General features: G+C 42.1%; 1 protein-coding gene across 1 annotated transcript in view; it reads left to right on the forward strand.

Annotated features, from left to right (window-relative positions):
- LOC141337878 (GTPase IMAP family member 2-like) overlaps positions 1 to 16,290 on the forward strand; it is an 18,438-nt gene extending 2,148 nt beyond the window's left edge. The window contains exons 2-5 of the mRNA XM_073843456.1: positions 128 to 187; positions 374 to 892; positions 976 to 1,525; positions 15,652 to 16,290. Coding sequence (XP_073699557.1) covers positions 128 to 187; positions 374 to 892; positions 976 to 1,100 — 704 coding nt within the window. The 3' untranslated portion in view covers positions 1,101 to 1,525; positions 15,652 to 16,290. The remainder of the gene's footprint in view (positions 1 to 127; positions 188 to 373; positions 893 to 975; positions 1,526 to 15,651) is intronic.

Here is a 16,290-nt window from a genome sequence, read left to right on the forward strand (position 1 = left end):
GTTTAAGTGGTTTGGAACTGGTCAAATGTGCTTGGAAAAAAAAGTATGACCAGAACATCAACGCTCCTAATAATTATGCACACAGTGTAATTTGTTCAAATGTGATGAACATGATTGTTTTATTCAGTGATTGTCGTCCACAATCCTCCTCGCAGGAGAAAATGGAGCAAAGAACAACCTCCTCACAGTAAGTCTTTCACTAGATAAAAAAAAAAGTTAGGTGTGGAAATGTATCTTCTGCTGATGGATTCAGTTTATTTTGATTTGTGATGTTGGATTAAGATTATAACATGTCATACATATCACATGTGCTGTGTTTTATTGTGTGATGTGAGGATTGTGGACACTGAATGTCTGATTTGACTGTTTGCAGTGAGGATTGTTCTTCTGGGTTGGAGCGTGTCAGAAAACAGTCTGGTGGGGAACTTCATATTAGGACGAGCAGCGTTTGACACTGAAGCTCCTCCAGATGTTGTAGAGAGAGTCGCAGGAAGACTGAAGGACAGACACGTGATCATCATCAACAGTCCTCAGCTGCTCCAGACCAACATCTCAGATCATCAGATCACACAGACAGTGAGAGAGTGTGTCCATCTGTCTGATCCAGGACCTCATGTGATCCTTCTGCTCCTCAAACATGAGCCGTGTTCAGCAGAAGATCAAGAGTGTGTGGAGAAGGTGCTGCACTCTTTCTCTGAGCGCGTTTATCAACACACCATGGTGCTCAGCACACAAGAGCCCACTCAAACCAATCACATCCTGCAGAAAATCATCCAGAAATGTGCAAACAGACACTTCAGTCTTCAGAGGAGCAGCTCTCCTGATGATCTTCTGCAGACGCTTGAGGACATTGAGAAGATGAATGATGGACGACACCTGGATTGTGCTGAAGGTTCACAGGTTTCACAATGGATGATATTGTGTGATGATATTTGGTGTTTATATCAGTAAATTAACATGAACATCTGTTCTTAGTTTCAGAGGGTGTGAAGCTGAATCTGGTTGTGTGTGGGAGCGACGAGACATTAAAGTCCTCCATATCAGAGCTGATCCTGCAGCAGACAGACAGAGGATCAGTCTGGTGGAGCTTCCAGCTCTGATTCGTCTCTCAGAGGAGGAAGTGATGCGTCAGACTCACCGCTGTGTGTCTCTCTGTCATCCTGGAGTTCATGTTTTCATCCTCATCATTCCTGATGCTCCACTTAATAATGAAGACAGAGCAGAAATGGAGAAGATCCAGAGGATATTCAGCTCAAGAATCAACAAACACATCATGATCCTCATAAAGCAGAATTCAGAGCATCAGACAGCAGAACTACATGAAGAAACACAGTCTGTCATTGAGAGATTTGGAGGACAACTTCATTGTCTGTGTTGATGGAGAAACTGGAGCAGATGGTTGAGGAAAATAGTGGTGTTTGTTTCTCCACAGAGACATTGTTTGAAGCACAAATGGAAAAACTGCAGGAATTTGAAGACATGAAGAAGAAAATTCAATCATTAGAGACACATTTGCTGTCACAAGGTAATGAGCAGAACATTATTTTGGGTCTAAAACTACAGAGCATGTTTTTAAATTGAATTTTTGCTACAGATTGATTCTATATGTGACCCTGGAGCACAAAACCAGTCTTAAGTAAGGCAAGGCAAGTTTATTTATATAGCACATTTCATACACAATGGTAATTCAAAGTGCTGTACATAAGAGGAATAGCATAAAATCATAGTCATAAAAATTTAAAATAATAATCACACAAACAGAAGGACCTTTTAAATGATTTTAAAATTGATTTAAATTAATTAAAAACAGTAGGAATGGTTAACAATAACAACAATAAAAACAGAAAAAATGATTTTAAAATTAATTTGCACAGTAAAATGATTATACATAAAATAATGCAATCTGTTCGGACGTAGCACAGTGCTCATTCAATAAATGCACAACTAAACAGGTGAGTCTGCATTAAAATGTGTCTAATGTATTAGCACATCTGATCTCTTCTGGAAACTGATTCCAACTGTGGGCGGCATAATAGCTAAAAGCGGATTCCCCTTGTTTTGTGTGAACTCTTGATATTACTAACTCGATCCTAGTGATCTGAGTTGTCTGTTAGGTTTGTATAAAGTGAGCATATTTGCAATGTATGTAGGTCCTAGGCCATTGAGTGCTTTATAAACGAGTAGAAGTACTTTAAAATCTATCCTAAACATAACTGGAAGCCAGTGTAAGGACCTGAGGACTGGTGTAATATGCTCTGATTTTTTGGTTCTAGTCAGAATCCTGGCAGCAGCGTTCTGTATGAGCTGCAGCTGTCTAATGGTCTTCTTGGGAAGGCCGGTGAGGAGACCATTACAATAGTCTACCCTGCTGGTGATAAAGGCATGAACAAGTTTCTCCAAATCTTGACGGGAAACAAAACATCTAATTCTTGCAATGTTTTTGAGATGGTAGTATGCTGATTTAGTTACGGCTTTGACATGGCTACTGAAACTGAGGTCTGACTCCAGAATCACACCCAGATTCTTGACTTGATTTTTTGTTTTTTGACCCCTAGTGTCAAGGTACGCATTTACCTTATGAACTTCATCTTTGTTTCCAAATGCTATGACTTCCGTTTTCTCCCTGTTTAACTGTAAAAAGTTTTGGCACATCCAACTGTTAATTTCATCAATGCATTGGCAGACAGAGTCAATGGGGCTGTAGTCATTTGGTGATAAGGCTAGGTAAATCTGGGTATCATCTGCATAGCTGTGATATGATATTTGGTTGTTTCTCATTATTTGACTTAGTGGGAGCATATACAGGCTGAACAACAGCGGCGCTAGAATTGAGCCTTGTGGGACTCCGCATGTCATGGACGTCCACTTAGACTTATGTTCTCCTATACTCACATAATAGCCTCTCCCTTCTAAGTGTAACCCTGTCAATTCTGTCCCAATAAAGTCCTGAAATGACCTTTAATGCAAACACTTAAAACTAGAGTAAAGTGTAATATCTAGTTCGCCACTAGGTGGCAGTGCACAATGAAACGTTCTTCTTCTGCTGTTTTCAGCCATTCGTTTTGCCTTAAGGAAGCCTGGAAAAACGGGAGCCAGAGCAGAAGTAAATATAAGGATTGAAACTTATTTAGAAACAAAATATATCCCCTAGGTTGAATTACATTGAAAATTAGATGACATTTGTAGTAAAACAAAGTTATCTCGGTGAGTGAAAACTATCATTTTGTGTTGATTAGCTTGAAGCTAAAATGGTGAAATGATTAAAAGGTTTACATTTCAACATTACAGTGGATTACAGTGGATAAAAAAAACAAAAACCAGTCTGGCTATCTACAATAGCAGTGGATGTTACCCCACAGGTATATTTTGTTGTATATTCTAATTTTTGTACAATGAAAAAAATGCATTTTGAAAGGAAATAATTTTGTTTTGAGTCAAGTATGTCAATTTTGAGTTACTATGCTATACTGTACTTTTGTTTGTCCAATTCCATTTTATTGATTTTAATTTTAAGTTGTATTATTGAACATATGGACTTTTAAACGATGAAAAGATGGAAGAATGACATTTAGTTGAACATTAGTTAATTTTCTGCACATTTTTGTGTAGACTGGTTTTTTTTTAGGCTTCTTCTGGTCCCGGATCCCTGGTGTTCTTTCCACTGAAGTTGGATTCCTCTCTGTTCGCCCTGGTGCCTGGTTCCCTGGTCCACTGCCTCAACTAACAGCGCTGCAACGGTTCCTTTGGGTTGTTTGATATGGACGCTAAGTATTGAAGGGGTGGTTGGACAGTTAAAATATTTGAGTGCACTCAAGGGTAACAATTTTTTTTCTTTGAAAGATATTCCCTTTTGTTTTGTTTCATGAGATCTCAAAATTTGTGGCCGATTTGTTAACATCAATGGTATTAATGCTGTGTAAACTGAACTAACTATTGAATTTTGAATAAGAAAATAAGAAAAATAATTTGAATAAGAACTACATTTAAACTTTATTCTATTGTCCTGTGCTTCCTTTGGAGTGGAATCTATGAGTCCTTTGACCATATGATTAGTACATAACCAGCCTCCTCATCGAATCTAGATTTAGTTAACTCCTACAATAGATTCTTAGCCTGCCTATAAGCAGAACTACCACCGTAGGGTTACAGTCGTGGCGAGCCAGCCAGGAGGTTGGCACAGTGTATAAAATAGACTCCACCCCAAAGCTGCAGTACACTAAGATTGCATTTACTGCAAAATGGATCTTTGCAATCAGTTTAGTGTGCATGGGCCTAGTTGTCTATATGTCACAGGCATAGATGAAGCTTATTCTGATGATGACATTACAGAGTTCTTTAAAATTAATGGGGACATTAAGAAAGTAGTCAGAGTTCCCAACGACCCAGAACAACCCAGAGGCCGTGCACTTATTGAATACACAGCAGAGCGAACAATATCCAGACTCGACCCAGTACAACTAGGTAGCCTGCCCAGTCCCAATGATCCAGCAGTCACCTGGTGTGTCAAGACAGTCCGTGAGCTATGCCAAGAAGAACTAGGACGAGAACTCGCTCAGAAATGTTTAGCTGAATTGAGCTCTCTTGCTGAAATTAGTAAAGCTGGCTTCTGGGAAGCACTTCAAAGTGAACTGCAGAGTGCCCAGCCCCGGACAGAACTTGCCCCTCCGCAAAGCCCAGATACTCAGCTACAGCCCTCTGAAAATCCTGTTGCTGTCCCCACAAATGGTAGCAGTGCAGATGGTGATATGCAAACCAACAACGATATTGCTAATTCATTTGATGCAGTCTCCCGAAACATCCCAACTACTGCTACAGGGAATCCATTTCTTGATGAAGGCACAGTTAACCCACCTCATGTCCAAAAAGTTATTGTTGAACATTTCATTCGCAGTGACTCCACACCGTCTAGCTACAGTCAAAGCAGGATCCGTACATTCTCGGGGCGGCTGCCAAAACCAAATGGAGAAGTTGATTATGATTCCTGGCGTACTCAGGTAGACCTACTTCTTAAGGACGTGTCTGTCTCTGATTCACAGAAAGTAAGGAGAATATTGGAGAGTCTCCTCAGCCCAGCAGCGGACATTGTTAAGCCGCTTGGGACGGATGCAACCCCCCAAGCTTACCTCACTCAGCTCGAGTCAGCATTTGGAGTGGTCGAAGATGGAGAGGAGCTATTTGCTACCTTCCTGGGCTCTAACCAAAACTCAGGTGAAAAACCCTCTGTCTATTTGGGCCGTCTCCAGACTCTCCTCACCAAAGCCGTAACCAGAGGGGGAGTTTCAGCTGCAGAGTCTGACAAGTACTTACTCCGGCAGTTCTGTAGGGGATGCTGGGACCAGAGTCTGATCATTGGCCTGCAGCTCGAACACAGGAAACCCAATCCCCCCTCATTCCCAGAATTGTTGTTGCTTTTGAGAACGGAGGAGGATAGGAGAGCAGCAAAGATGGATCGCATGAAAAAGCACCTTGGAAGTACGAAAGCTGCTGCACATGTTCATTCAGTTATGAGCATGCCAGTATTTGAACCTGAAGCTGCCCCCACTGCAACAAGGAAACACGAGACAGATTGTAAACTAGAAAAGGAAGTTGCAGAGTTGAGGATACAGGTTGCAAAGCTAATACAGCAAGGAAAGAAAGGAGAAAGGCATGAGGGAGTGCAGAGCCGTCCAGCCCAAAGTGAACTGCCTGCTAAGACTGAAAGTTTACTCGCGCAAGCTTCCAATAGAGACTCAAACCCCCATTCTCCGACACCACCTAAGCCCTGGTTCTGTTTTAAATGTGGGGGTGATGGCCACATCGCTGCAAAGTGCACTTTTGAACCCAATCCAGGCCTCGTCCGGAAAAAGAATGCAGAGCTCAAAGAAAAACGAAGCAAATTCTGGGCCAAGCAGGGAGCCAACAAAACATCTTTAAACTTCTAGAGGCTCCTGCCTTGGGGCGACCAGGAGCTGAGGACAAAGAATGTCCCATAGCAATGACTCACAATGAGTGCTCTTCTGAAAGCAGTAAATCTTCTGGCTGCAAATTGCCGCCTGGACTTGTGGGACCTCGTTGCACTTCGAACATCTCTGTTGGAGACATGAAATGTGATGCCATTCTCGACACTGGATCCCAAGTAACAACAATTTCAGAGACTTTTCATTCTAGATACATGTCAGACTTACCTGTTCAGTCGATACACAATCTTCTCGAGGTCGAAGGGGCTGGAGGTCAAGCAGTGCCTTACCTGGGGTACGTGGAAGTCCACTTAACCTTCCCTGAGAATGTTACTGGAACAGAAGAGCAAATGTCTGTTTTAGCACTCATTGTCCCTGAGAACCAATTCAATAGCAAGGTTCCTGTTTTAATTGGTACAAATGTCTTGCTTGAGTTATACCAACGTGGAATAAGCTATGACAAATCCAAGTTTCTTAGAAGATCAGACAGTTTTGCAGTACTACTCCAACATGTGGCCCGAGTACGCGAAAGTGAAGCTAAAGCTTACCTAGTGAAATTGCACGGAGAAAAGCCCATTACTATTCCGGCAAGACACAAAATGTATCTTTTTGGAGATGTTAGAGTCAGAAAAGCCAATTCCAATATGACATTTGTCGTTGAAGCCCCCGAATCTTCCTTCCTGGCGGGTGGGTTGTTCATTCAGTGTGCACTAATAAACATAAACACAAGAGCTTCAAACAAGATCCCTGTAGTCCTCAGCAACACCACAGATCACACTGTCACCCTACCTCCAAAGTGTGTTATTGGTGAAGTGTCTGCAGTTCAAAGTGTAATGCCCATGACCTCCTCTGCACAAGTCGATTCACAAACATCAAATAGAAAACATTCATTCAATCTGGATGACTCCCCAATGGCAGAAGAGTGGAAGGCACGCATTCGAGATAAACTGAACTCCATCCCTGAGGTTTTTGCGCTTGATGAGCTGTCATTTGGCCATACCATCGCCGTGAAACATACCATCCGTCTGCAGGACGAGACGCCCTTCAAAGAAAGATCCAGGCCGATGCACCCCAGCGATCGAGAAGCTGTCAGACAACACCTTAGAGAGCTTCTGGATGCTGGTATAATAAGGGAATCCGAGAGTCCCTTTGCATCCCCAGTGGTTGTCGTAAAGAAGAAAAACGGAAAGATCAGACTATGCATCGACTATAGGAAGCTTAACAGCCGCACTATTAAGGATGCTTATGCTCTTCCTAACATCGAGGAGACGTTTTCTGCCCTGAGTGGAGCAAGGTGGTTCTCTGTGATGGATCTAAAGTCTGGATATTACCAGGTGGAAATGGTGGAAGAAGATAAACACAAAACTGCGTTCACATGTCCATTAGGTTTCTACGAATTCAATCGTATGCCACAAGGTGTCACCAACGCACCTAGCACCTTTCAACGCCTTATGGAAAAGTGTGTTGGAGACCTACACCTGAGCGAGGTTTTGGTGTTTTTAGACGACGTCATTGTCTTCTCCCAGACTCTAGAAGAGCACGAGGCAAGGCTCCTGAAGGTGCTTCATCGTCTCAAAAGCTATGGCCTAAAACTATCGCCAGAGAAGTGTCAGTTTTTCAAGTCCTCCGTGAAATACCTGGGCCATATTGTTGACGCTCAAGGAGTTCACACAGACCCAGAAAAAGTGTCAGCTCTGAAAGATTGGCCCCGCCCTGGAAACAGAGAAGAACTGAAACGCTTCCTCGGATTTTCAGGGTATTACAGAAGATTTGTGGAGGGCTACTCAAAAATCGCCAGGCCTCTCAACGCTCTCACCGCTGGGTACTATCCACCTAAAAAGAGGGGTAAAGTTTATAAAACACTGAGACCCAACACTGGTATAAGCCCCAGAGCACCCTTTGGCTCAGAGTGGACGCCTGCGTGTGAGTGCTCTTTCAGAACACTGGTTGAAAAGTTGACATCGGCCCCTGTACTCGCTTTCGCAAATCCCAAGCTCCCGTATGTGCTGCATACAGATGCTTGCTGTGAGGGGTTAGGAGCAGCTCTTTATCAAGCTCAAGATGGAAAGCTTAGAGTAATAGCCTATGCCAGCAGAGGCTTATCCAAGAGCGAGAAGAACTATCCTACTCACAAACTAGAATTTCTAGCGTTAAAGTGGGCAGTTTGTGAGAAATTCTGTGATTACCTGTATGGTACAGATTTTTCAGTCCTAACAGATAACAACCCGCTTACCTATGTCCTTTCTTCCGCAAAGCTCGACGCAGCCGGACACTGCTGGCTAGCGGCCCTCTCAACCTTTAGATTCAACATCAAATATCGAGCTGGACGTGCTAATGGTGATGCGGACGGACTGTCAAGGAGACCTCAAGCAGCTCCTCAAGAGGATCATGAGTACCTGCAGGAAAAAGAACGGATCAACTCAATGACAAAACGTCTTATAGAGAGGGAGATTCCATCTGATGCAGTCTCAGCTGTATGTCAACGCCATTCAGTAACCATGCACTTACCTGTCCTTGCGGAGTCCCTTGTTGTTGACGCCTCCTCCTTACCTGATCTATTCACTGGTACTGGACAAGACACTGTACCTGGCATGACAAAAGAAAACTGGCATGAAGCACAAAGAAACGATCCATCAATTGGGAAAGTCATCACCTTGGTCAAAAAAAGACAAAAGCCCCACTTCAAATCTGTAAAAGCTGAGTCACCTGAAGTCAAGTTGCTCCTTCGGGAGTGGGATAAGTTTGAGCTCATTGATGATGTCCTTTACAGGAAATGTTTTGACAGAGGAAACAAAATTCATCAGCTCGTCTTACCTGAGGAATTCAGAGAAAGAGCTCTCAAAGGCTTTCACGATGAGGTTGGTCACCTAGGGCCAGAGCGTGTGTTCAATCTTGCTCGTGCCAGATGTTATTGGCCTAAAATGAAAGAATCAGTTGAGAAGAAGTGTCACACATGTGAACGTTGTTTCAGAAGAAAAACTCCGCCACAAAGAGCAGCACCCATGGTGAATATTAAAACAACTTACCCGCTAGAGCTTGTTTGCATGGACTACTTGTCCCTTGAACCCGACAACCGTGACACCAGAAACATACTAGTCATCACTGACCATTTCACCCGCTTCGCAGTAGCTGTGCCAACAAAAGACCAAAAGGCCAGAACTGTTGCTAAAGCTCTCTGGGAAAACTTCCTGGTCTACTATGGGTTCCCTAGTCGCCTTCATAGTGATCAGGGACGTGACTTTGAATCCCACACAATCAAGGAGCTGTGTTCACTGATAGGGGCTGAGAAAGTGCGCACCACCCCATACCATCCTCAGGGGAATCCTGTGGAGCGCTTTAACAGGACCCTTATCAGCATGCTTGGTACCCTTGACGAGAAAGACAAAAATCACTGGCGAGACTTTGTGAGGCCTGTTGTACATGCGTACAACTGCACCAGGAATGATACAACAGGTTACTCACCGTATGAGCTGATGTTCGGCAGGCAGCCGACTCTGCCAGTTGACCTCATTCTTGGCCTGAAACCTCCAACTGAGACTCATACAACTCACTCAGAATATATCCAAACCTTGCGCCAGAGACTCAAAGAAAGCTATGCACTGGCTGCAGAGAACTCCAAAAAGTCTGGAGAAAGAAATAAGCACAGATTTGATGCCAAGGTGAAAACTGCTGAATTAGAAGAAGGGGACCGTGTCTTGGTGAAGAATGTCAATGTCCGTGGCAAACACAAGTTAGCCGATAAATGGGAAAGGCCCATCCATATCGTGGTGAAACGGATTGACGGTGGTCCTGTGTATGTAGTCAAGCCAGAAACAGGAAATGGCCCTCAGCGTACACTTCACAGGGACTTACTTTTACCTTGTGGATTTCTGCCAGTTGAGACTACTCCTAATTCGGTGAAACATCAAAGCAAACAAACTCAAATGCGCCTGAGGAATAGACAAAACCAAGAGATGGAATGTGAATATTCGGACAGAGAAGAAGAGGATGATGGCTACTATGTGAATGAACCTCCACAGTTCACCACATGGGGACCCTATGTGCAAGAGTTCGAAGTTATCCCCGTCAGTGGCTCTCAGTCTTCTCTGAACCCCTTGGCTCCAGAGTTCAAATCGCCAGAATCCCAACCAATTCCTGATCACTCAGTTGCACCTCTTGACACGAATACAGCTGTCCATCAGTCCCCAATCCAAAGTGACCATGTCATCATAGACATTCCAGAAGATGAAATATTGCAAAGCACAGTGGTCACAGACCTGACACCAGCTAACGACACGGACAATGCTCAGAAAAGGTTCCCTGTAACCTCTAAAAGGCACTCAGAAGTTACTTGTGTGGAAGAACAAGGTGAGCCCAGACGTTCACACAGAGAAAGACATCCCCCACCCAAGTTCACCTATGAAGAGTTAGGGAAACCCCTAATCCTTGCCCTTAGTCAGTTTTTTGGGAAACTCCAAGACATTATTCCTGACCATCAGATACCTTGTCAGGTTTAACACACATGCAGGGACTCATGTGGTTTAGAGGGGGAGGGTGTAACCCTGTCAATTCTGTCCCAATAAAGTCCTGAAATGACCTTTAATGCAAACACTTAAAACTAGAGTAAAGTGTAATATCTAGTTCGCCACTAGGTGGCAGTGCACAATGAAACGTTCTTCTTCTGCTGTTTTCAGCCATTCGTTTTGCCTTAAGGAAGCCTGGAAAAACGGGAGCCAGAGCAGAAGTAAATATAAGGATTGAAACTTATTTAGAAACAAAATATATCCCCTAGGTTGAATTACATTGAAAATTAGATGACATTTGTAGTAAAACAAAGTTATCTCGGTGAGTGAAAACTATCATTTTGTGTTGATTAGCTTGAAGCTAAAATGGTGAAATGATTAAAAGGTTTACATTTCAACATTACAGTGGATTACAGTGGATAAAAAAAACAAAAACCAGTCTGGCTATCTACAATAGCAGTGGATGTTACCCCACAGGTATATTTTGTTGTATATTCTAATTTTTGTACAATGAAAAAATGCATTTTGAAAGGAAATAATTTTGTTTTGAGTCAAGTATGTCAATTTTGAGTTACTATGCTATACTGTACTTTTGTTTGTCCAATTCCATTTTATTGATTTTAATTTTAAGTTGTATTATTGAACATATGGACTTTTAAACGATGAAAAGATGGAAGAATGACATTTAGTTGAACATTAGTTAATTTTCTGCACATTTTTGTGTAGACTGTTTTTTTTTTAGGCTTCTTCTGGTCCCGGATCCCTGGTGTTCTTTCCACTGAAGTTGGATTCCTCTCTGTTCGCCCTGGTGCCTGGTTCCCTGGTCCACTGCCTCAACTAACAGCGCTGCAACGGTTCCTTTGGGTTGTTTGATATGGACGCTAAGTATTGAAGGGGTGGTTGGACAGTTAAAATATTTGAGTGCACTCAAGGGTAACAATTTTTTTTCTTTGAAAGATATTCCCTTTTGTTTTGTTTCATGAGATCTCAAAATTTGTGGCCGATTTGTTAACATCAATGGTATTAATGCTGTGTAAACTGAACTAACTATTGAATTTTGAATAAGAAAATAAGAAAAATAATTTGAATAAGAACTACATTTAAACTTTATTCTATTGTCCTGTGCTTCCTTTGGAGTGGAATCTATGAGTCCTTTGACCATATGATTAGTACATAACCAGCCTCCTCATCGAATCTAGATTTAGTTAACTCCTACAATAGATTCTTAGCCTGCCTATAAGCAGAACTACCACCGTAGGGTTACATAAGTATGACCTGAACCAATTTAGAACCATCCCAGAAAGCCCGACCCAGTTTTCCAGTCTATCTAAAAGAATGTTCTGATCGACAGTGTCGAACGCAGCACTGAGATCTAGTAGTACCAGCACTGATATTTTGCCAGAGTCTAAATTTAGGCGAATATCATTTATTATCTTTATGAGCGCTGTCTCTGTGCTATGATGTTGTCTGAAGCCAGATTGGAAATGGTCCAGGTATCCATTTGAGTTTATGTAGTGATTCAGCTGATTAAAAACAACCTTTTCAATAATCTTGCGTATAAAAGGAAGATTTGATATTGGTCTATAGTTGCTCAATATGGTGTTATCAAGATTTTTCTTTTTCAGAAGGGGCTTAACAGCTGCAGTTTTCAGGGAGTTTGGAAAAGTCCCAGAAAGAAGTGAGGTGTTCACCACTTCTAAAAGATCTGCTTCTAAACAGTTAAGCACACTTTTGAAAAAAGATGTGGGAAGTGTGTCAAGGTGGCAGGTTGACGATTTGAGGTGCTTTACTGTTTCTTCCAAAATGTTGCTATCGATTTCTTCAAAAGTAGACATAATGACTTCTTTTTGAAATTGCGGTCGAAACTGTCTGATCTCTGCATAACTTGAGGGTGTGCTAATTGTCTTTCTGATATTATTGATCTTCTCAGAAAAGAAGGAAGCAAACTCATCGCACTTTCTGTCGGAGAGCAGTTCACTAGGGATCTGACTAGGGGGGTTTGTTAGTCTCTCAACGGTAGCAAAAAGAGTGGGAGTGTTGTTTAAGTTGCTGTTTATAAGATTCGAGAAGAATGTTTGTCTAGCTTTACCCAGTTCAACATTGAAAGCATGAAGGCTGTCTTTATAGATGCTATAGTGAATTTCAAGTTTTGTCTTCCGCCACATCCGCTCAGCTTTTCTGCATTGTCTTTTCATACTCTGTACTGCTGTTGATTTTCTCCACGGTGATTTTTTGCCAGTCATCTGTCTGACCTTCACAGGTGCGATGTCATCAAAGACATTCTTAACTTTTGAGTTAAAGGACTCCAGGAGAAAATCAACAGAGTCTGCAGAAATGCTTGGCATTGAAGATATAGCCTTCATAAATAGCACACTCGTGTTATCGTTAATGCATCTCTTTCTGACAGAGACTGATCTAGATTCAGTGGTAGCAGAGATCAATATATCAAAGAAAATACAGAAGTGATCAGATACTGCTACATCCTTGATAACAGTGGATGAAATGTTTAGACCCTTACTGATGAGTAAATCAAGAGTGTGTCCACGATTGTGTGTAGGCCCATGCACATGCTGAATCAGGTCAAACGTGTTCAAAACCGTTATAATTTCTTTTGTAGTTTTGCTTTCTGCATTGTCTATGTGAACATTAAAATCCCCTGCAATAGCAAAACAGTCAAACTCTGAACAAATCATTGATAGCAGTTCTGTGAACTCTTCAACAAAGGCTGGAGAGTATTTTGGGGGCCTGTAAATAATGATAAACAGAATGCGTGGAGCACCTTTCAGTAAAATCCCTAGATATTCAAAAGACAAGTACTGACCAAGTGACACTTGTTTGCATTCATAGACATCTTTAAATAGGGCAGCTACACCACCACCTCTTTTAACAGCTCTGCAGACATTCATGTAAGTGAAATTAGAAGGAACTGCTTCATTTAGGATTGTTGCACTGGAATTGTCTTCTAACCATGTTTCATTTAAAAACATAAAATCCAGGTTGTTTGTGGTTATAAAATCATTGATCAGAAGTGATTTATTTTTTAGTGAGCGAACATTTAAAAATGCTAGCTTGATGGCATCACTTTTTGTCTCTAGAGCAATCTTAGTTTGATGCCTAATAAGCCTCAGATTAGATGTGTGAACTGTACGATTTGAAAGGGCCTTAGGCTTTCTATCACATATTAAAACAGAAATAGGGAAAGCTACAGGCACACTGGGTTCCCGCTTGTTTTGTAAACATTCCTGATTGTTTCTGCTACCCTAGCGGGGACCCGACACATATCACTGAGAGCTGTTTTTGGTTCACTCACAGCAGATGCAGGAGGGTTTGAGCCCTGGCGTTGTGGCAGCGGCCGGAGAGCTCTCACAGGAGGAGGAGGGTGAGCTGGGCCCACAGGCTTTGGTGGTTGTGGCGCCTGCCGTTTTTTAGTTGATAACTGGGGACTTGCAGCAAAAGAGTGGGAGAGTCTGGTTCCAGCATATACCAGTTCCTCCATTTTATGTGAGAAGCTTAGAAGTGGAGATGCTGGAGAGAGGGATAATGTGTCTGGTGAATGGAGCTCTGGCTCTGGAATTTCCGGTGGCTGGAATATGTTGTTGTCCTGGCTTCTCTGACTGTTTACCAGAAAGTCATCCTTCGGTGTTGAGTCTTGGAGCTGTTGTAATACGTCACAGTCTGTCTGTGATAAGCTCTGTGAGCAGGGCTCAGCCAGGAAAGTGTCCATAAGCAGTGCTTGTTGTGGCTGCGTGGCGTTGTCAGTGTCCTTGTTGGTTGTGTTTACCACATGATGACTCTGAAGCTGATAAGATGTCCTGTCGTCACTTTGTCCAAGTGTGTGTGTGCCATTCATGTTGGGTGGACTCACACATTCTACTGAAGGATGCTGGAGTGAAAAATAGATATTGTCCTTAAGCACTCTGGCACCAAGTTTGTTTGGGTGAAGGCCGTCCAGTTTGAACAGTTGTCTATGGCCCCAGAAAAGATTGAAGTTGTCAATGAAGTTGATTCCTTTTAGACTGCAGGTTCTTTGTAGCCAGGTATTCAGTCCGAGCAACCGTGAAAACATGTTAGTTCCCCTTGCTGGGAGTGGTCCACTGATGAACGACTGAATTTCAAGTCTTCGAAGTGTTTCAATGAGTTCACCAAAATCCTTCTTTAGGAGTTCTGACTGCTCTTTCCGAATATCGTTCTTTCCCACATGGATGATGATTCGATTTGCAGTCTTGTGCTTCATTAGGATGTTCTGAAGTTCCTTGTTCACATCAGAGACGGTTGCTTGAGGAAAGCAGCATGCAGTTGTAGTTCTGCTACTGATATTTCTGATAATGGAGTCTCCCACTATCAGAGTCCTGGGCTCGGCTGCGCTCTGAGCTGAGTGCCGCTGTCTGCTCGACCTTGCGCTCCTGTTTATAGCAATGTTAGCAGTTGGCTGATATGATCCATGTTCAGTCACATTTGGGGATTCCTCACCCACATTCATTAATGCATCAAATCTGTTTTCGAGCTGTATAGGGGGTGGTAAAACAACAGTTTTTGCAAGCCTTGTCGTAACCATATCTGGGGTAGAGGATGATACCGCAGCAATACGAGATACTCTTGACAGTCTGATGTCTCGAGTGCCTTTGGGTCTCGCTCCCTGTTTTTGCCATCGATTTGTGTGTCGATCAGTTTTGGCTTGTTCCTCTACATTTCTAAACTGTCGATATTGACTAGATTCACAGGACTCACCGGCTGTATGCTGAGGGGGTCCGTGATGATGATCTTCTGTGTGTTCCGCCTGTTTTGGAAGTCCAGCAAGTAACTTTGTTTCTAAAACCACAATCCTTTGTAAAAGTCTGTGGCAGTTTGTGCAGCAAGTAGATTCCAGAAGAGGCATTTTTCTTGTCTGTTGAAAGTAGGCAGCTGTGTTTTCCCGTCTCCGGAATGTAAACTGCTGGCAGTGGGAGGCAAAAAGTCTCCTTTTTTCGTGATGTTTGTATCAAAAATGTGTTGTCTGAGCACTGTGCTGATCTGCTGAAGTTAAATATTAGAAAAATCGGAGAAAAGTTCAAAAGCAGGGAACAAAGCGCGGAGCAGTAAGCAAAAGCGTCCGAACAGTAGCAAAGCCGGAAGCGTTTTTTAAAATAACCAATATTTGAAGTAGAAACTGATTTGTAATTTGTTTCACTGAACACTTTTCATTTTCTTTCTCTCTTTTCTGTTCCACCTTACAGTGTAGATGAACTCCCTCATAGACTTAAATCAGCAAAAGGTGATAACTGCTTTCTATCATAATTTGAGATCCTGATGAAAGGAGCAGTAAACATGAGGTGAGGATCCACAGAAGAGCTTCACTACTGTGTCTATGAGGAGAAAGAAATGTGTGATAAATGTGTGAATGTGATCCATACAGGTGAAGAGACTCAGACTTTACAATCAAATAATGCAGCATGTGTGTTAGAAACATGTGATACTGAATGATTCATGTTGATTTAGTATTCAAGCAAATGATGCTTTTGTTTTATTGAAAGCTGAAACAGGAGGAAGACGCTCAGATGAGTCTGTCTGGCTCTTCAGTTTAATAATATTTGTATTAAACTCATCCATAATGATTCAAATGTTTAAATGTGATTGTCAAGTGCAGCACTTAAATGTGTCAAAGATAGAAAACAAGTCTACAATGTGAAATGTCCATGTTCTCTAAAACATTAGTTATCTCATATTTTATACACATTGTTATTCTATTCTACTTTATATTCAGTTATGTGTGTGTCTGTTGTTAATGTCCAGATATCCAGTATATTGTCTTTGTTCTGTGGATGGAGTCTCTCCTTCGTCAGTCCAGACCAACTAAACATTTTTTGAACAGTTAA

Source organism: Garra rufa, chromosome 7 (assembly GCF_049309525.1).
Source record: "Garra rufa chromosome 7, GarRuf1.0, whole genome shotgun sequence".
NCBI lineage: Eukaryota > Metazoa > Chordata > Actinopteri > Cypriniformes > Cyprinidae > Garra > Garra rufa.